This window comes from Diabrotica virgifera, chromosome 8 (genome assembly GCF_917563875.1).
Source record: "Diabrotica virgifera virgifera chromosome 8, PGI_DIABVI_V3a".
Classification (NCBI taxonomy): Eukaryota; Metazoa; Arthropoda; class Insecta; order Coleoptera; family Chrysomelidae; genus Diabrotica; species Diabrotica virgifera.
Genome location: NC_065450.1, coordinates 34,106,501 through 34,129,309, shown reverse-complemented (window position 1 = coordinate 34,129,309; position 22,809 = coordinate 34,106,501). Strand labels below are relative to the sequence as shown.

General features: G+C 32.2%; 1 protein-coding gene across 3 annotated transcripts in view; it reads left to right on the top strand.

The window, feature by feature from the left end:
- LOC114333906 (polycomb protein Asx) overlaps nt 1-22,809 on the top strand; it is a 200,000-nt gene that overhangs the window by 99,733 nt on the left and 77,458 nt on the right. For all 3 annotated transcript variants that reach the window (XM_050659418.1, XM_050659416.1, XM_050659417.1), the window contains exon 6: nt 7,714-7,939. In XM_050659418.1, the coding sequence (XP_050515375.1) occupies nt 7,714-7,939 (226 nt within the window). The remainder of the gene's footprint in view (nt 1-7,713; nt 7,940-22,809) is intronic.

Sequence of the window (22,809 nt, the reverse complement as noted above, 5' to 3'; positions counted from 1 at the left end):
GCGCACACAGACAGTATGGCGTTTAGTTGCTGAATCTTTCAAGTTATGTATAAATATACCAGTGCAAGAAAAGGTGTGAAAAGAATATATTAGTGTTTTTAGTAAATATATTTATTATAATTTTTGTGTCTTTGGATTTGTCTTTATCAGGAGTAAGATGAGTACCTATTATTAAAACATTTTATTGTATATTTATTATACTTCACACCTTCCAGTCTGTTTGTTACCGTTAATTGTCATTAGGTACGTCCGAACCGATACAGACACAGTCCTCGTAGCGTATTTGGTATAGCATTCGGCTAGAGATCGAGAGGTCTTGAGTTCGAGTCCGGGGCAATCCTATACTGTTTTTTATTTTTTTGAAAGCGGTAAGCACAAAATTAGTTTGGTGTTTAAAAAAATTAAAACAAACTGTTTAAAGTATATTTATTTTTAAGAAATTATATAATAGAAGTATAACTTCTTAAGTGCGTACAAAGTACACACACATTCTTTTTTTATAATTCTCGTATCAAAGTTATGAAGTTAGTCGTATTGATGACAGTTGAGAGAACATGGGCGACCCAGAAATTTACTATCGTGAGACGGCTAATGTAAAAATTTTAGACGAATCGGACTCATAGTTTTATTTTGACCGCGTGTAGAACTGGACGTGTCCGCTGATTTTAGAAAAATCGAAAGCAATATCGGTCGGTGATTGGATTCTAGCTTTTGGAAGGGAAATCGCGCAGCGATATCAAAGAGTGCTTGAAAGCTACATATGTACGGTGACTCCTCTTTTTCTTCGATGACGACCGTCAACAATTGGTTTAACGAGTTTTAACGTGTTCGCACCTCTTTTTGATGAGCCACACAATCGTCTGACCACTTTAGAGCAGTGTTTGATATTGTTTAAGCATAATCCGAAGGTGTATCTGCGTCGTTTCGTGACTATCGATGAAATATAGATCCACTGATACATACCAGAGACCAAGTGTACAATTAAGGCATGTACATATGCGAAATTATTAAAATAATTAGGACTTTATTATATGTATGGTTCAAATGAATTAGGAGAGGTAATACATTATGTAATGAATTTATAAAAAGGCTTACCAATATTACTGTTATTTCACTTGCGCATCGGTAGTTGTCACATAGGCAGATTTCACACGCGGTGGTTTATTGCAGATAATACCGGGATATCTATTTACTACAAAACATGTCAAAAATTACATGTGAAAACAGGAGATGACCCTAAAAATGGTTTTTCGTCTCCTACAAAATTCATTAAAAAGCAGATAGGAGGTATTGTCACATCACCGACGATATACCAGAAGTATATGTGGCCATACCAAATAATACATCCTTGATAAATATAAACATTTTTATTGCACAAAATGTTGTCATATATTTTTTCCATAATCATCACTACGATGGTGATTCATTGTATTGAATTGTACATTACAATTACAATCTGGTCATAACTGACCAATGAGCAATTTTAATTTAACCTAAATTACTACTGTTCCTTAAAATGAACAGCTTACCCCATAGCGTCTCTTATCTAATCTAACAAGATCATGCACTATTCTAACATACACAGGCACACAAGCACTATGCTCTGCTTTTCACTATCACCTATCACTCAAACTAGTTCAAAGGGCTTTGTCCTCTTCAATCTTTTAGTTTGCCCAGTAGTATTGAGGAGCTGGATTTCCTCAATATTCTCGTACTTATGAAGTTGTTGCTCGTGACTTCCTGCCATCTTCTTGATGATTATAATCAGATTCCATTCCTAGGTCCTTATGGAGATCACTGTTTGCCACAGACCAAGGAGCATCTACAATATTTCTCAGTATTTTGTTCTGGAATCTTTGTATAATTTTTATATTACTTGGTCTAGTACACCCCCATAGTGGGCATCCATAAGTCCATACAGGTCTTAATATGTATTTATAAAGTAATAATCGACAATGTGGAGTTTCTTCCAACTAGCCAATACACTTTCAACGGATTCTAAAAAAAATTAAAATGAATGGTAATTTTTCTATTCTTTACAATTAAAAATCAAAAGAAATACAGGTACAGGTTTACAGGTAATAATATGCATAAATAAATCGTTTCATAAAGAATAAAGAAAATTGGAAACGGATTTTATAATACTTACATAATTGTTTAAACAAAAGAGATCCAGCCAGAGCAAAACCACAGGCAAAACTAACAGACAGAACAGCAAAAAAAGCCACTAATTTCCATTTTCCCAATATTCTTTATCTATGCATTTTCCTTTGTATTTGCATCTATGCATTTTCCTTTTCTTTATCTATGCAGAAATTTTTATGTTATCTATCATGAAATGGCAAATGAAAATGTGATGACCACGCGACCCTACTCCTACATAGATACAAGCGCGGCAAATTTGAAAATGAACGCAAATTGAATAGTAAATTGCCTCTCTTAAAATATAGGACATTGGTAGTATGTTCATAGAATGTCTTGTGGTAACATTCCACCAATAATTTAATCAGATGTTCACCGAATGTTCCTTGAATGTCCAGGACATTCAAACATTAATAGAACTTTGATAGTACATTCCTGGAATGTTTTGTGTTGTTAGGGTCACTGTTTGCATTTTAAACTAGTTCAAAAGGAGAAGAAGCGTTTGTTTATTATGAGAGGCGGAAACTGGGAGATTCGCGGAACTTATTACGTGGTAACTAGTGGTTATCCCGCGAGTGATAAGTACCGCGAAACCGTGTACACCTAAAACCTTGTGTTCTCTTCGAGAGTCAAAATCAGAGATAGGCTTTTTTGTTTATACTGGCATAATTTGCAATTCTAAAGGAGTGGCGAAAAGGATGGGGAGTAGGAATTATTACTCATAGTTGGCTTAGGTAATGTTTTAAAATTGAGGATGGTAATTAGAGGAATAATACAGCGAAAAATATACAATTAACACTAAGGAACAATCGAAACAGTGGACTTCGCCCGGCTAACGTGCTCCGAAGAAAGTGAAGACTGTCCTATCTGCCGGAAAGGAGATGGCTACCGTTTTCTGGAACTCACTAGGTTCCATGTCCATCGACTACTTGAGAAAGACAAAACAGTCACAGGGCTCTACAATGCCGAATTATTTGACCGATTGGAGGCTGAGTTAGTGCAGTCACTGAAGGTTTTCACCTCCGATTTCGTTGAACCTCCATCGATTTTCATGAAAATTGGTGAGTAAGTAGTGGATACCTCAAGGAACAAAGGTGACATGATGCCAACTTGCGCTTTTACCCTGGGGTGGATGCCCCCTTCTCGGGGGTGAAAATTATTTTATTAAAAATAATACCATAAGTCGATAGAGGGACAAATTATAAGCAAAATTTGTTATATAAAGTTATTAAAATAAATCGACACTTTTTGAGTTATTAAAGACCAAAGATTTTATTTTTTCGTAAAAAATGCATGTTTTAAATCGGTTTTTCACGTATAAATCAAAAACTATAAGCTTTTACAAAAAAGTTATTATTACTGAAATTGAAAATAATAAAAAATTTAATACATTCCTCACATAAAGAACTAAATTAATATTAGTTCAAAGTGAGTTATTGGCAATTGAGTGTGTATTTTTTTCGACGAGTACTCAAATCTAAGTATTCAAGCTTAAATAAGGGGAAAACGATGCAATGTATAAAATATTCCTGCTAAACATTTGCCAAAGTACTTCGGAATACCTAGCAAATGAGCTTCAGAACAAGGTAATAGCGTCAAAATTAAGCAAGTTATAATGAAAATAAAAGAACCGTTTCGAATTTTTTAGGAAAAAGGGAAAAATAAAACATACGCCATTTCCACGAAAATTAAAATTTATAGTGATCCTTACAAGAACTTTATATTAGCATAAGTAATGTTTTCGATAATTTTGACCGGTTTAGTATGCATATTTTTGAAAAAAAGATATAATTTAAAAAATCATAATTTTTAAAATTATTGTAATTCTCATATTCTTTTGATAATAACTTCAAAAATACTCAATTTACTTAAAAATATATATAACCAAATTTTAGTTTTTTCTGTGCCAAATATTTTACCCGTTTTATTATTTCTATAGGGTAAAAAATAACCGAGATAGAAACGTTTAAATCTTAAATTTTGCTGTGGGAACCATGCAACCGGGGTCATTTAACCTTTTATTTTTAAAAAAGAAAGGTGTTTAAAAGATTAGGTTCAACGTGCTTAAATAGCACTTGGAATTAACTTTCAAACAGTTTTTAGATGAACCTGATATCGTAAACACGAACGGAGTTATTAAAAAAAAAAAAACAATATCATTTTTTGGAAAAATTTTTAAAAGATAAATTTTGAAGAAATTTTGGAGCATAAATTTTAACGCTATCAACTTGTTCGGGGCTCATTTAATAGATATTTTTAAGTACTTTGACAAAATGTTTAATAAGTTTTAAGTTTATGTTATAAAATGCATCAATTTCCCGTTATTTCAGCTTGAATACTTAGAGTTTTTTACTCGCCGAAAAAAATATACATTCAATTACTTATAACTCACTTTTAGTTAACATTAAAAGGTTAGTAGTAAGGGGTTTATTTCATTTTTTATTAGCTTCAATTTTGATAATAATAACTTTTTTGTAAAAACTTTCACTTTTTGAGTTATTGATGAAAAATTGGTTAAAAACCTGCATTTTTCTCAAGAAAAATTAAAATCTTTGATCTTTAATAACTCAAAAAGTTTTGATTTATTTTAATAACTTTATATAACAAATTTTGCTTGCAATTTGTCTCTGTCGAATTATGGGGTTATTTTTAATAAAATAATTTTCACCCCCAGGGTGAAAGCGCAAGTTGGCACCATGTCACCTTTGTTCCTTGGGATATCCTCTAACCACTCACCAATTTTCATACAAATCGATGCAGGTTCAACGAAATCGGAGGTAATAGCTCATATCCACCTTCAGTGACTCCACTAAGTTGTGGATTTGGCCAAAAACACATTTGGCAAAGAAAAAGTGTTCTTCCACCATGACAACGCACTGATTTATACCTCCGCCGTCGCCACATTCATATTATATCCACTTTATTCTCCAGATTTAGCCCTGTGTGATTTCTTTTTGTTTCGAAATTTGAAAAATTCACCCGCCGGTGGAAATTGAGTCGAATAAGGAGATCATCGCCACCACGAAAGTCTACTAGCACGCTTCGGGTAAATGTATTTTTCAGCGGCTTAAAGAAGTTGTAGCATCACTGGATCAAGTGTATCGAGCTAAAAGGAGGTTATATTGAGAAATAAATCGTCACTTTTCCAAAAAAAAAAAATTTGTCGGCTAAGTATTACTTATCTGACCACACCCGTATGTCCAATTGGCCATTTTTTGAGATAAGCCACACTGTTTTATAACGAAATTTCAAGGAAGTGAAGTGAGATGGAGACAAGACCTCCCAAAACCGTAAACATGTACTTGGATAAGTACTTACCTTTAACTAGTATCAAATTTCAAAACACCAATTATGTTAAAAGAACGATTTATGGCATCTACCAGTTTTAACTGCCCGCATTGGTGTAATAAGAAATATTTCCAAGCAGGAAACGGGTTCTAGAAACTATCAAATATAAATTAACAACAGAAGTTTAAATCGTAATGTGATTTTTGCAATTAAATTAGTGATAAATGCTTCAATAAATAATGTTCAATTTGACAATATAAAATGAACATTGAAAGTTATACTTTATTTATCTAGTAAACAAAAAATTGGTAATTATATAGAATAGGCGGGTTTCAGATTTCAACATGAAATCATGGATTTTCTCTAGTTTAACAATTCCCCATGCCATAACATGATTTCCGTCATTTATTCAAGACGTCGTTTATATAGATTTTAAACAGCGTTGGCGATAAGCTGCATCCCTGTCGTAGTCCCTTATTCACCATGAAGCTATCATATAATCTGTTGTTTATTTTTATGTTTGCTTGGGTGTTTTTATAGAATTTTTGCACTACTTTTATTAAAGGTATATTAGTAGGGGATTTTTCCAGGACTTGCCATAATTTACACAGTGGTACGGTATCATACGCCTTAGTTAGCTCGACGAATAGTAGATGTATTTCTCTGTATCTGCCTACTTTTTTTTCGTTGAGTTGTGAGCATGAAGAGGTGGTCGATATACGATCTTCCTGCTCGGAATCCTGCTTGTTGTTCAATCTCTAAAGGTGCATATTCATTTTCTATTAGATATTAATTCAAAGTTTTTCCATATAATCTGCTAAAGGTGCTGGTTACAGTACTACAGCGATAATTCCTGCAGTCTGCCTTGTTACTCTTTTTGTGTATTGGGGTTATCCACCCTTTTTCCAATTTTCTGATGTGTTTTCTCCGCTTGTGTAGTTGTTGAAAATTAAGGTTATTAATTTGATCAATTTTGCAGTTCCATTTTTTATAAGTTCCGCTGGGATTCCTTCTGAACCACACGCTTTTTTTATTTTTTAGCGATGTTATCATTCTCTCAACGAATTCGTCATTTAATTCTACCTCTTGCCCCTTTAAATTGTAGTGCTTAGGTGATGAATTTATGTATTCCTGTCTATTTTCTTGAAGTTCTTCTTTGTAGTGGGTTTTCCAATTATTTAAATCAATAATTTGAAGGTTTGTATTATTTCTATTATCACTTCTTAGATTTCGAATGAACCTCCAAGCTTCCGAGGCTCTGCTTCCATCAAGGTGACATTCCACTTCCTTATATCTCTGTTCTCAGGTATCGTTTTCATTTTTTGTCAACATTTTTTTTATATTTGGTTAATTCTTCGCGATATTGGGTTTTATCATATGAGTCTTGTGATTTCAACAATTTATGATACAGTTGAGTCCATTTAAAGCATACGAAATAAGTCGATAATCAGTCGGAAATTGAAATTTACTAAACGCAACAGCAAGTGGCAGTAAGTGACTTGCTAATGCTTTAAATGATGACGCACGGGTAAAGATTCGCGGACCCAGCTGTACTTCTGTTGTTCTATTTGTTTCTGTTGAAGTTCATCGTTCCAGATTATGTTTTTATTGTTCCTGGTATTTGTTATCTCTCATTCATAACTAATGCTTCACTGGCTGCTTCCTTAATCGCAAATGCTATTTTGTCGTTTATTGTATTGGTGCTACATGTCAGGTCAATTTAATCAAGTTTTTGGTCCAGTCTGTTCTGGTATAGGGACCTGGTGCTGTTGTCATATAGCCCAGTTAGTTTAAATTTTGACTTATTTGATTTTTTCTTCATTATCCTCTTTCGATGTTTCATTTATTCCATGTTTGAAGTAGATTTGGGCTCGAGATATTAGTAGATAATGGCCAAACCCGCATTCTACACCCCTGTATACCCTTGTGTCTTGGATATCCATTCTGATTGTTGTTTTATTATAATATAGTCTATAATCGGTCGTAGTTGTCTTGTATCTTGATGCCAAGTGAACTTGTGTATGTCCTTGTGGGGATAGAAGTCGTTTCAAATTTTTACGCTAAAATGGTTGGCATAGACTATAGACTAATGGGCCTTTCACCATTATCATTGGTCACTTCTTACTTTGTAAGAAAGTAAGAAGTGACCAGTAAAGTAAAGTAATTTATTACTATTTTAATTTTATGAGGTTTATTTGTCACTTACCTTCCCGCAAACCCGCCACTGAACATACAACGAGTTGTATTATAAACTGTGAAGACAAATAACGTTTTTTTTTGCAGCGACGACAGATGAATGCTGTTGGAGCATGGTCGATAATAGAACAGAAAAGTTGATGCAAGTACCACCTTTGCATAATATGGAACCGCCACCGATATCGACACAAACGACGCCCGAGAAAGATTTTACGGAAAAAATTGAAGAACACGTCCAGGTCATCCCGATGCAGGAAGAATTAGAAGTCAAGTTGGAACAGGGGAGGTTTCCTGTAGTCGTTAACGACTGGAGGTATTTATTTATTTTTTTTTAGTTATCAATATTATATTTCTCAATAAATATGTTCTCCGTATTATACACTTGGGTGAAAAAAATCGATCCACTGAAAATTTGGTCATTTTTGATGTCTCGAATTTCCTAAACCTGTTGTCCGATTTGAGTGATTTTTTACCATGTTATAGCCTTATTCATTAACAATATCGCTGTGATAATATTGTTGCTAGACAGGTAAACTGTCATTGTATACCGGGTGTATGAATCAAACTGTGTTTTTTTCTCAAAGTTCGCATCACCCTGTGGACGATTCTAGCGTTTATAAAATACTGAAATTAAAAACCAACTATAGCCTCAGGTTTTCTTAACATTATGGTAGGGGAGCTAAAGCGGGGATTTTTGCAGTTACTCGAGCGCGTCAGATTATCATTTGGGGAGAAACCATGTACCTCTACCATATATTGGCTCTTAACACAGGGGAGTTCGTTAAGGGGGGCCTGAAAAAAAAATCTACCCTTAAAACTCGAAATTGTCAGATTAAGATAAGGTAAGTTCAGTACATGCAAAAGAGTGTATATTTAAAAAATTTGACGATTTGAGCCGGGCGTAAGGAAATGGGTTAAAGTTTCACAAAAAAAAGCGAATATTTCGCGAAATGAATGACAGATCGAAAAACTAAAAAATAGGTGCTCAATATTTTTTAAAAATCTATCGAATGATACCAAACACGACTTCCCACGGAGAGGGGTGGGGGTAAATTTAATATTTTAAATACGAATCCCGCGATATTTCGCGAAATGAACATCAGATCGAAAAACTGTAAAATACACTTATTCAATATTTTTTAAAAATCTATCGAATGGCACCAAACACGACCCCCATGGAGGTGGGGTGGAGGGATACTTTAAAATCTTAAATAGGAGCCCCCATTTTTTATTGCAGATTTGGATTATTACGTAAAAATAAGTAACTTTTATTCGAAACATTTTTTCGAATTATGGATAGCTGGCGGTATAATCGGAAAAAAACCAATGTTGGAAATGGAAAATTAAATTAAAAAATGGCAAGCGCCCACTAAAATGGAAAACTTTACTTAACTTTTTTTGGTTTTAGTACCTACTCTTCACAACCCAATAGGTCCCCATAACGCTAGAGTGACTGCATATTTAGCATACTTTACTCCCCTACTATTATGTTTTTAGATTCATTCGCTTATGTTGGATAATAAAAAAGTTATGTACTTTAACAACTAGCCATGTTCTATATCAGTACAGGGTGTTTCTAAATAAGTGCGACAAACTTTAAGGGGTAATTTTACATGAGAAAATAATGACAGTTTGCTTTATAATCATATGTCCGCAAACGCTTCGTTTCCGAGATTCGGGATGTTCAATTTTTTTTTACAAACTGACGATTTATTTATTGCTTTAAAACCAGTTAAGATATGCAAATCAAATTTGGTGGGTTTTAAGACGTAGTTGTTGCACATATTTTGACCTACAATTAAGAATTTTATGTTCACCATTGGCGTGCATACGGGTAATATGATCGGTCATAATACCCGTTTGGGCGCTATTGGTGAATATTAAATTCTTAATTGTATGTCAAAAAATAAGTAATAACTACGTCTTAAAACCCACCAAATTTGATTTGCATACCTCAACTGGTTTTAAAGCAATAAATAAATCGTCAGTTTGTAAAAAAAAATTGAACATCCCGTATTTCGGAAAAGAAGCGTTTGCGGACATGATTATAAAGCAAACTTTCATTATTTTCATGTGTAAAATTACCCCTTAAAGTTTGCCGCACTTACTTCGAAACACCCTGTACTGATGACGAACATGGGAACATGGCCAGTTGTTAAAGTACCTAACTTTTTTATTATCCAACATAAGCGAATGAATCTAAAAACATAATGTTAAACAATAAAATGTTTAACAATGTTAAAACAATAAGTATTTGATAAACGCTAGAATAGTCCACAGGGTGATGCGAACTTTGAGAAAAAAACACAGTTTGATTCGTACACCCGGTATACAATGACAGTTTACCTGTCTAGCAACAATATTATTACTGCGATATGGTTAGTGAATAAGGCTATAACATATTAAAAAATCGGATAATAGGCTTAGGAAATTTGAGACATCAAAAATGACCAAATTTTCAGTGGATCGATTTTTTTGCACCCGAGTGTATTTTGATAAAAGCTGCCCGTCGTTAAAATAGGCAAAATTCCCTCACTCCCAGAATTCAATTTTTTAAATTTTATTCTTTACGTGCCATCTCCGTGACGGAGGTTGGCAATCATCATGGCTATTCTGATCTTAGATGCTGTTGCTCTGAATAGTTTGTTTGATGTGCATCAGTACCATTCCCTTAAGTTACGCAACCTTGACATTTTTCTCCTTCCTACACTTCTCTTGCCCTGGATTTTCCCTTGTATAATTAATTGAAGTATGTTGTATCTCTCATTACACATAACATGCCCCAGGTATTGCAGCTTTCTTGTCTTGATGGTTTCCAATATTTCCATTCTTTTGTTGACTCTTCTCATGACTTCGTTGTTTGTTACATGCTCATTCCATGATATCTTCAGGATTCTTTTATACACCCACAGTTCAAATGCTTCCAACTTTTTAGTAGTCGACGCGTTAAGTGTCCATGCTTCTATCCCGTAAAGCAGAGTCGAGAAAATATAACGCCTTGCCAGTCTAACTCTCAAGTCTAAATTTCAGTTCTCTTGCACAAAGTACCTTTCTCATTTTATTGAAGTTTGTTCGTGCTTTCTCTATTCCAACTTTGATTTCTTTGGAGTAATCGTTTGTGTTATTAATTATTATTGTGCCAAGATAGTTGTAGTTTTCAACTTGTTCTAAAGTTTTACCGTTAATTGTCAGGCTTTCAGCATTATTTTGGGTTTTTTACCCAAATTTTATTACGTTATAATAATAATTAGCGCGTCGAGTCTAGTAGGCCCATGGCTTGATTGACCATTCTCCTCCATCCTTTCTTGTCCATTGCCTTTATCATCCAATTCCTGACATTGAGTCTTTTTAGATCCTCTTTTACGTTCATTTTCCACCTTGTTCTGGGTCAACCTCTTCTCTGACGTCCTCCAATTGTACTTGGCAGTAGAATTTTCGGTAATCTACACTCTGACATCCTCTGTATGTGTCCTAGCCATCGTAGTTGTTGGGTTCTTATTAATCCTAGTATGCTGGACTCCCCATATACGCACACCCAAACTTATATGGAATCACCATGTATTTCAAAGTAATATTTATTTCTTTTGAAAAACTTGTTATTGTTGCGAAGATTAAAGGTTTTTATTGAAAATAAACAAATATATAAGACATTCGGATAGTACAGCCCGGTACGGTATAGATTATTTGCTTGAGTTGCAAATTGAACGAAAATAAGTAAACTAACTTTTGCGTCCAAAAACGAAAATAGGCCTCATGTGGGGTTATAAAACTTACAACGAGGAAAGATTATTGGTCTTGTGGAGAAAGTAATGTTCTCAGATGGAGAGCTAGATGTAATACAGGGCGTTCTGTCCAACACATATGCTAGGTAAGAGGAACTAGGAAAGCTCAAAAATAAGGCAAGGAAAAGTCGCCAAAAGTAATAACGGCTCTCCACGACCATTTAGTTGTCCAATCATCTGGAAGACACCCAACCATTTCTCACCTGCAGCTTCAAAGGCAGATTTTGGAAGCTACAGGTGTAACTGTTTCAGTTGAAACGATAAGAAGAAGAGCTCGTACCAAGAAGTATACAGCAGGAGACAGTTATGGGTCCCCGAGTTATCCAGGCAGCACAAGATTGATCGCCTAAATTGGTGTCTTCACCACCAAAACTGGAACATTGGGAATTGACAAAATGTGCTATTTTCAAAAACAGTCAGGATTTAATGTAATCAGATGGAAAATCAGATGACCCACGAAATCGTGTACTTAGAGGTCGAGGAAGACAAGCAAGAACGAAAACTGTCAGATCTGTTCACAAATATACAAGGGGAAGTGTAATGTTCTGGAGAGGAATTGTGATCCGTAAAAAAACTCCTTTAATTTTCATCCAATCAACTTTAACTGCTCACAGGTATGTTGATAACCTGTAGTCAGGCTCTGGAGAGGTGCAACAGGAGAAATTTTAATTTTATTACATAATAATGGACCTCTACATACCATTAGAGTGAATACAGACATCATTGAAGCAGAAGGTATCCCTTGTTTGGAGTGGCTGCTTGATCACCCGAGCTTAATCCTATAGAGTATTTGTGGGATATGCTTAAAAGAAAAATTAGAGCTCGACGGGATAATCCACAAAACACCGCACGGCTAATACAAGCTGCTTTTAAAGGATGGAGCAACCTACCACAACAAAATGTTGATAATTTGATTAGGAGCGTGCCCACGCAAACTGAAGCTTGCATAAGGACTAGAGGTGATAACACTGACTACCACAAAATACAAAAAAAAAATAAATAAAAACAAGTTAAACATTATTTGTTTTACATTGAAATTTTGTATGCTATTGACTTTAAAACAACTACTTTCAATTTGTTTGTTAAATACTTTATTGTTCTATTTAATTGTTATGTATTTGTTATTAAATTGCTTTAAAATAAATATTGTTTAACTTCATGTGTTCGTTTTTTTAAATTCGCACGGAATAGTAAGAAATATCAGATGATTCCTCCATATAAGTTTGGGTGTGTATAACTCTCTTAGATCTTCATTTGTCCTTCTGATCCAAACGCCCTTCTCCATTTTCCTCCAAATATTTCCTTTGTACTTTTCGTTCCCAGATCTGCACCATGTCTTGTTGCTTTTTATTTAATGGCCATGTCTCTGCTGCATAATATAGGCCTAATAATTGTTTTATACACGGTGTCCCATAATTAATTGGACATTAGCTAATGGGTGATAGAAGACATCAAAATATTAAGATTTAACCAAAATCGCTTAAATAAAATATGGCTCCTTACTGAGTTACATGATGTTTTATTTAAAAATTTAAAAACTATTTTTGGTCAGTATTTTAAAACTATTCGACGTATCCTCTTCATACTTGGCAGAAAGTGTAGGTATTATACGTCCTATGAAATTATGATAAATAAACGTTTCTGGCTACTACCAGTGCCGTACGACAGGGGACAGCGAATGGTTGATTCTTCCCAAATTCTACGAAACTGGCGGAACTGCCATTTTATCGCAATTTTTCGATTCTCCAATACTCTTTATGTAAATAACCTACTCTTTACCCGTAACGATAAAGTCATTAGTTTTCGAGATATTTGAAGTTGAACATGTAACGGCACAGATATTTTGATTAATGTATTGTGCCGCTTAGCTTTAAACTTCAAATATATCGAAAACTAATGATTTTATCATTAAGATTGAAGAGTATATTATTCATTCTCAACGATAAATTCATTAGTTTTCGAAATATTTGAAATTAAAAATTAAGCGGCACAATACATTAATTAAAATAACTGTACCGTTACATGTTTAACTTCAAATATCTTGAATACTATTGACTTTATCGTTACGAGTGAAGGTTACGTTATTTACATAGAGAGTATTGGGGAATCGGAAAATTGCGGTAAAATGGGAATTCCGCCAGTGGCGTAGAATTTGGGAAGGGTCAACCATTCGATGTCCCCTGTAGTACGCCACTGGTAGTAGCTAGAAACGTTTATTTATCATAATTTCATAGGGTGTATACTGCCGTCCTCAAATAAAACGCGGTATGGTACTATGGTGGTATCTGTATATTGAACTGCTCTGGTGATGGGGTTGACTATCAGGAAGGCACTATGTGCTCATAACTACTTTATTTGGTTAAACTAATACCATATAAATGTATTCAGTTGATAGGTGACATTATTCTGCTCTAACGGCAGCAACCTCCCAAACCTAACTAACTAATTCGACTGCCCCACTAATGACTCAAATCTGATCGTGTTCCCATATTTATCAATACTTCGTTTTGTAAATATGTTTGTATATATTCTCGTTATTGTGTCAAATGAATAGTCACAACCTTGTTGAGTAAGCAGAACGTGCAATTCAGCTAAGGTGTTCTACTTTGCAATTATTATAACAAATATGCGTGATGTAAGTCATGTTTATTGTTTTATAAATAAATATATAACGAATACTTTAGTTAATTTAAGGATTTCTAAAATATCTAAATAATGAGATAAATCCCATTATATCATCCCCCTTAGAAAAGAAAATTTTCTGAGCCATGTACCGTGCTTCCTTTTTCCTCCCCGAAGAGAAGAAAATTTTCTTTCTATCATCATCAACTGATTACGTTATATGTATAGATTTATACAAATTTTTACAACAAAAAAAATATATATAAACAAAATTTACAAATATATACAATTTATTTCACTAATTACCAAACATCGTCTATTCTTAGTTATTTCTTTCCTTATGACTCGCGAAAATCTATACTCAGAAATTATATATTATACTTTACTTTGATTTCAGAGGTTTAAAAAAAATTACAACTCCTACATTTGAACTTACTTGTTAATTCTACTTCTTTCCTAGACCATTAAAAGACAAATCTTTTGATGTTCTCAAAATTTACATATTCTTCTATTAGAAATTATCTCTTTTTTTTCTTCTTCTTCTTCTTGTCTGGTACTTCACAATAATTACATATTTCTTCATTTTGTTTATACTTAGTACTTTCTTCATAGTGTACTATTAAACATAATTCTTCTTCTTCTTATTAATATTCATATTTCTTCATTACATCAATTACTTCATATTTCATATATCTTCCTTCATAATATATTCACATCATTTTTAATAATTCTTTATTTTCTAACCCTTACCTACTTGGTGGGTAGTTTTTCGCAATTTTATATCCTTGCATTTGCTTCCGGTCCTTTTGCACGTCCTTAGTCGTGAGAAGGTTTGTTCCAAAAAGACAAAATGGATAGTTGTGCGCTTAAAAATCTTCTACGTCTCGCATCCCTAAATTCCTGTCTGAACCTAGTGCTCCCCCTTAGTTGAGAATAGGATTACTTCAAAACAAAAAATGGGTATGCTAATATTTTCTAATTTTCATTTTGTACCTTTTTCTTGACAAGAGTTGGTTTTTATTGTCTTTAATTGTACTTTATTATAAAATATTTATACTAAAATTCGACCGATATTAAAAAATTTAAATAAAAAAGTCGGTATCAAAAAAAAAATTTAGCATTCAATTATGAAAAAAAATCGAAAGAAAGTGTTAATAAAAATAGACCATATTCTTTTAAAAAAATATCATGAAAATCTCCTAATAATGAAAATCTCCTGAAATATAAAGAAAATTTCAGCTTACAATTGCTGAGTAATTAATATTAAGTCTGGACGTCCATTAAAATATTTACATAAAAACTACTAATGAGAAAAACCTACAGTAGCTAAATAGTTAATCTAAATTTGTTACTAGCTAAATAGAAGTTCAGTTTCTTCACGCGAATAGTCACTTTTACGTCACAAAAATAATCTCTATTTCTTTAATTTAAATACAGTCTTACATGACCTCATTCGAATAAAATAAGTATATCTATATTATAGAAATTTAAAGTTATTTTATATATTATACTAATAATTATGTTACTTGAAGCCATACAAAGTATTCTTCTTAAATAGTACTTTTTACTGTAGGTACTGTAACTTTTTGTACTGCCGGTACCAAATTCTTTCAATTATTCTATTTTTCCAGATCTTTTGACATTAATCTTCTTCAAATTATCCTTAATACTTGTCTTTCTCTAGGGTAACTTTTTAAGTCTTAATATTTAATCTTCTTTTGTCTTTTTCCTTAAATGGGATTTTCTTTTCCTTTAACATAATTCCGATACTTCAATGTATTTATATAACTTGTTTTGTCTTTATTTTTCTTCTTATATCAGTTCATCATCATTTCTTAACTGACTTTCTTTTCGTCACAAATAATTGTATAAAAATAATTCACTCTCTCACGAGGAAATTCGTTTACTCAATAAAAATTCCATACGCCATTATGGTAGGAGTTGTGGGCTCTATCACGAGGAAGAATTTTATTAGTCCTATGTACGTGGTATAATCATACTCCTTGTATATAAAAAATTATTTCTTTTCCACAGTCATTTTTAATTTTTCCTTTTTAAGATATGTTTCTTTATCTTGTTGTCATATTTATCGTAAGTAAAAATCTTTGCATTTACGTGCATTTCTCAACAAAAATTTTCATTGATTGAGACATTTCCGTCTCGAATATAAGTCCTTTATGCTGGATTTTCCAATTTCTGTCCAACATCTTTAAATACTTTCTTTTATCTTTCCTTATTTATAAACATATTGTTCGAATACTAATATCTTATATTTTCAGGTTAATTTTATTTATCATAATAACTTTCTTCGTAAAAATTTGTCGCTTTAGCGAATTCCTATGTAGTTCATTCGTTTCAATTTTCAATGCCAAACACGTCATATCATCATAATATTAAATTTAGTACTTAGTTTAAAAATAGTAAATACTGTTATAAACAAATAACTTCCTTATGCAAAAAGTGCAGAAAAAGCAGAAATACATCAATCAAAATAAACTTATTTACGTACTCGTATGGTTAAAAATAATTATTTTAATATATATTTCTTCGATATAATATATACGAATTGTTATATTTCTATTAAAATAAAACTATCGATTAAGATTATCTATACAGGGTGAGTTTTTAGTGCGGGATCGGTCGATAATTCCATTACGGTATAGAATATCGAACAAAGTTATTTAGAAAAAATGTAGGCAATGATATTCTCTGCGCTTGGAAAATATGTCCATTTCTACAGGGTGATCAATAACAGCGTGGTATATCAAACATATAATTTTTTAAATGGGACACCCTATATATTTTTTCATATTTATATTCCCCTTATAATTAGTGTTCATATAATATAGGGTTTTGCATTACTATACAAAGTATTTAACAAGTTATGACCATTTTTATTTCGAAATTCCTATGAGATTAACACCCTGTATATAAAGAAGTAATTCATAGACAATATTTTGTTTTATGTAGTAGGATAAACAATATACTGTAGTTTTTAAATTAAGTCCAATTGAAATCATTGACGAATGTTTGTATACAGGGTGAACTACAAAACCAAATTACGATTTTCTCTATTTTTTTAAATGGATCACCCTATATTTTATTTTTCAAAAATATTGTATTTATTATACTCTTTCATTTTTATATAGCATTCCCTATATCTAAACTTATTACTTTCGGAGATATTTTTATTTTCTTCAACTTTCGGGAATACATTCAATTTTTCTAGTAGAAATAAGTTAGTATTGAATGATAATTAAACAAAATTATTTTTATTCGATAAATAACTAACACACAATATAAACCATAGCAATATGCAAGGAATGTATCAATAAATGTGATATTAAGGAATTATCATATTTCCCTAATATACAAGAATCATACAATTCCAACAAAAAAATATAGGTATCTTGTGTATAATAAAATTACAAGATTATTTTTATAAACAACTCACACAAAACAAAAATCAAAACAATATACAACTAATTTAGTAGTTTTTAGATTATTATATCAACAGCATTCTAAGCCAAGAAGTTTTTAGTAACACATTCGTAATTGCAGATTGTGACCCTCAGTTATTATTAATATAATTTTCATATTAAATTTCATTATTATGCATCAAGAAATCCCTACTTTGTTAACACTCAAACTAGGTGATCTATAAATGTTTAAGGTGATATTGTTAGAGATTATGTGATTGGTCCACATTTTTTGACGGTTGAGGTTTTTATACGACGGTGTTCCAGTTCTTCCAGAATTGATTTTTTTCAGGTGGGGCTATATAAAAAACCTTTTATACCAGAAGCATCCAACAACGCTTGATGATATGAAAAATAGAATAAAAGAAGCTTTTAATAATATTGACTTACAAAAATGTTAGAAATGTGGCTCGGTCATTTGAATATCGGTTACAAAATTGCATAGACGTTGAAAGTTGTCATTTTCAACATTTACTTTAGACTTAAATCCTTAACATCACATTAATTGGTACATTCATTAAATTTTATTATGGTTTATTATTTTTTTGTTAGTTATTTATTGAGTAAAAATATTTGTTATATTATTACATAATACTTATTTGTAAAGTTATTTATATTTATAAGAATTGAATGTATTCCCGGCAAATGAAGAAAACTAAAAATATCTCAGAAACTAATAAGTTTAGGTATAGGAGATGCTATATAAAAATGAAAGAGTATCATAAATACAATATTTTAAAAAAAAAATAAAATATAGGATGATCGATTAAAAAAAATTGAGAAAATCGTAATTTTGTTTTGTAAAAGTGCTTATAAAAATGAATGTTCTACTAAAAAATTCTTGGCTTAGAATGCTGTTGATATACCAATCTAAAAACTGTTACATCAATTGTATATTGTTTTGATTTATGTTTCATGTAAGTTATTTATTGAATAAAAATAATCTTGTTATATTATTATATACAATACAAAGTTTTTTTGTAGGAATTTTACGATTCTTGTATAGTAGGGAAATATGATAATTTCTTAATATCACATTTATTGGTATATTCACTGCATATTGCTATGGTTTATATTTTGTGTTAGTTATTTATCTAATAAAAATAATTTTGTTTAATTATCACTCAATACTAAACTTATTTCTACTAGAAAAATTGAATGTATTCCCGAAATTTGAAGAAAACTAAAAATATCTCGGAAAGTAATCAGTTTAGATATAGGGAATGCTATATAAAAATGAAAAAGTATATTAAATAAAATAATGTTGAAAACTAAAATATAGGGTGATCCATTTAAAAAAATAGAGAAAATCGTAATTTGGTTTTGTAGTTCACCCTGTATACAAATATTCGTCAATGATGTGAATTGGACTTAATTTAAAAACTACAGTATATTGTTTATCTTATTACATAAAAAAAATTATTCTCTACGAATTACTTCTATATATACAGGGTGTTAATTTCATAGTGATTTCGAAATAAAAATGGTCATAACTTGTTAAATACTCTGTATAGTAATACAAAACCATATATTATATCAACAAGAATTATGAGGGGAGTATAAATATAAAAAAATATATAGGGTGTCCCATTTAAAAAAATATATTTTTGATATACCACGCAGTTACTGATCACCCTGTAGAAATGGGCATATTTTCCAAGCGTGGAGAATATCATTGCCTACATTTTTTTTTAAAAACTTTTCTTGATATTTTATACCATAATCGAGTTATCGACCGATCCCGCACTAAAAACTCACCCTGTATATGATATGTATTTCTCAAAAAGAAATCTTCTAAATTAGTGAAATACTTCTAAAACTTAATAATATACGAAATATACGAAAAAATTTTACATAATTTAATTATATTTAAGTAATAATTAATAATTCTAGTTCCTCTAAAATGATTATATTTATATTATATTAATAAAAAAAATTCATATCTGTGAGACTGTATATGCAATTTAAAAAATAGCTAAAAAGTTACTCACGATTACACATCTGTTCACTAGGTATTGTCCATTCCTTTCCATTTTTGTCCTCTTGACGTTTGGGCGTGACCCCATGTCTTCAAACCTTCGTCCATGTCGACGTCTACCATTTGGACTCCCTTATCGTTGGCCTCTTTAGCTCCATATAGTCTAACGATACCAATTAATATGAGGATTGGTACTTTACCCCAAATTTTCTTCGTTTCCTCCAGTTTTTTGCCATCTTTCCTGTTTTCTACTGCTTCAGAAGTCCTAGTTCGTCTCTCAAAAGGTCGCCATATGGTGGTAAGCGGGGTTTGATTAACAGGAAGGCACTATGTGCTCATAACTACTTTATTTGGTTAAACTAATACCATATAAATGTATTCAGTTGATAGGTGACATTATTCTGCTCTAACGGCAGCAACCTCCCAAACCTAACTAACTAATTCGACTGCCCCACTAATGACTCAAATCTGATCGTGTTCCCATATTTATCAATACTTCGTTTTGTAAATATGTTTGTATATATTCTCGTTATTGTGTCAAATGAATAGTCACAACCTTGTTGAGTAAGCAGAACGTGCAATTCAGCTAAGGTGTTCTACTTTGCAATTATTATAACAAATATGCGTGATGTAAGTCATGTTTATTGTTTTATAAATAAATATATAACGAATACTTTAGTTAATTTAAGGATTTCTAAAATATCTAAATAATGAGATAAATCCCATTATAGTACGGCGGTATTCCAATTGGTTTATTTTGGTAGTAAATAAAATGGTACGGCTTTCAGACATTGCAGAAGCATAAATAAGGTCACAAGGAAACCACATATAGCAAAAACTCTTCAATTTTTTGCAGATACCGCGTTTTAATTGAGGACGGCAGTATAATACCTACACTTTCTGCCAGGTATGAAAAGTATACGTCGGATAGTTTTAAAATAGTGAGCAAAAATAGTGTTTAAATTTTTAAATAAAACACCCTGTAACTCAGTAATGAGCCATATTTTATTTAAGCGATTTTGGTTAAATCTTAATATTTTGATGTCTTTTATCACCCATTAGCTAATGTCCAATTAATTATGGGACACCCTGTATATTATTCGTTTGGCACCTCTTGATATTGGTTTATTTCTTAATAGCCTATTTAATGCAAAAACACGCGTGTTTGCTTTCATTAGTCTATTTTGGATTTCTGCTTCTACACTGCGCGTCTTAGAAAACGGGCACCCAAAAAATGGGTCATTTTTGATGTCGCGTATCTCCTAAACCTGTTGTCCGATTTACGTGATTTTTTGAATATCTTATAGCCTTATTCTTTGTCAATATCCCTGTAATAATATTTTTGCTAAACAGCTAAATTTTCATTGTATATCGGGTGTACGAATCAAACTGTGTTTTTCCCAAAGTTCGCCACACCCTGTGGAATATTCTAGCATTTATAAAATACTGAAATTAAAACCCAACTATAGCCTCAGGTTTTCTTAACATTTTGTTGGTAGGTTTTAAGAGATAGTTATTACGAATTTTTTGACTTGCAATTAAGACTTTTATATTCGCTATTGGCGTGAATACGGGTAATATGACCGATCATATTACCCGTATGCACGCCAATGGTGAATATAAAATTCTTAATTGTATGTCAAGAAATGTGCAAAACGAAGCATTTGCGGACATACGAGTATAAAGCAAACTGTCATTATTTTTTAATGCAGAACTACCCCTTAAAGTTTGTCGCAGTTGTTTAGAAACACCCTGTACTGAAAAAGAACATGGCTAGTTGTTAAAGTACAGTAGAGCGTCGATTATCCGAACTAATTGGGGGACAGAGGTGTTCGGAAAATCGATTTTTTCGGATAATCGAACTGTATTGATATAGCAATATTTTTTATCCATATTCGAATGAAAGCCTTATTTACATAATATCTTTAGTGACAAATAGGATAGAAATTTAAAAAAAAGTGCTGTATTGGCAACAAAATGAAGATTTGTAAGCATTAAAAAATTTCATAGAAAGGACAATACGCTTTCGTTTAGGCATTTTCAATCGAGTTTTTACACAAATTGGGAGTTCGGATAAGCGGTCGTTCGGTTGATCGACGTTCGAGTAATCGACGTTCTACTCTACCTAACTTTTGTATTATCCAACGTAAGCGAATGAATAAAAAAACAGAATGTTAAGACAACCTGAGGCTATAGTTGGGTTGTAATTTCAGTATTTTATAAATGCTAGAATATTCCACAGGGTGTTGCGAACTTTGAGAAAAAAAACACAGTTTGATTGGTACACCCGGTAAACAATGAAAATTTACCTGTTTAGCAAAAATATTAAAGGGATATTGACAAAGAATAAGGCTTTAACATATTCAAAAAAATCACTTAAAAATTACCCATTTTTTAGGGTGCCCGTTTTCTATGACGCGCAGTGCGTATTTGGTTTTCGTGTTATAATTGTTCTTAGATATTCGAACTTCTCAACTTCCTCAAATCTATATGTATTATTATTTGTTTGCACTGTTAAATACTTTCCTCTTACATATTCTTGGTCTATGCATTCCATGTATTTCGTTTTTATGTCAATATATAGTCCTTTTTGTATGGCTTTTTCTTCTATATAATTCTTTAGTTATCCGTATCACTTCCTGTTTGTTCCTTGCTACTATTGCCATATCATCAGCGAACGCCAGACATTGGAAACTCCAGAAGATGACGTGTCTGTAGTGACCTGTTGGGCACCAGGTGCTTCGGGGGGTCGGTTATGATGGTGTAGTCGTGTTCAGCGACCCAAAAAACCCTCGAGCAACAAAAGCTGGCCCTTAATATGCTTATTTTGACATGTTATAGTACTTTTGGATGCATTTTATGCACTTTAAAATGTAATTATGCATTTCCACCCATTTTTTTTATGGTAGACTTTTTTCCTGATATCATCCTGAACATAATGCAAAAAGTTGCAAGCCTCTAGGTGCTGTATTTAAAAATCGATTTATTCGGGTGTTTTTAGTGCTAAATGCCCTGGTCTAATATTTCATTCTTTACTTTTAATTGGTTTTCCGTTCTTCTTAGTGTTAGTTATATCATGTTAATAAGTTTTCTGCTTATTCCTATGGTTTGTTTTTAAATCAAGAGGGGTGATTCAAATTTACCGCGCTGTAATGCTTGTTTGTAATTGGTCCAACAGCAGGCAAGTTTACTCCCATGATACAATAAATTTAGGAGATATGACACCAAAGTGTTTCAAATTCGTTCGGTTCTGCCCATGACGTCAATACGTGACTAGTTAGCGGCGCCAATTTGAAATAACCTATGGACATGGATAACATGA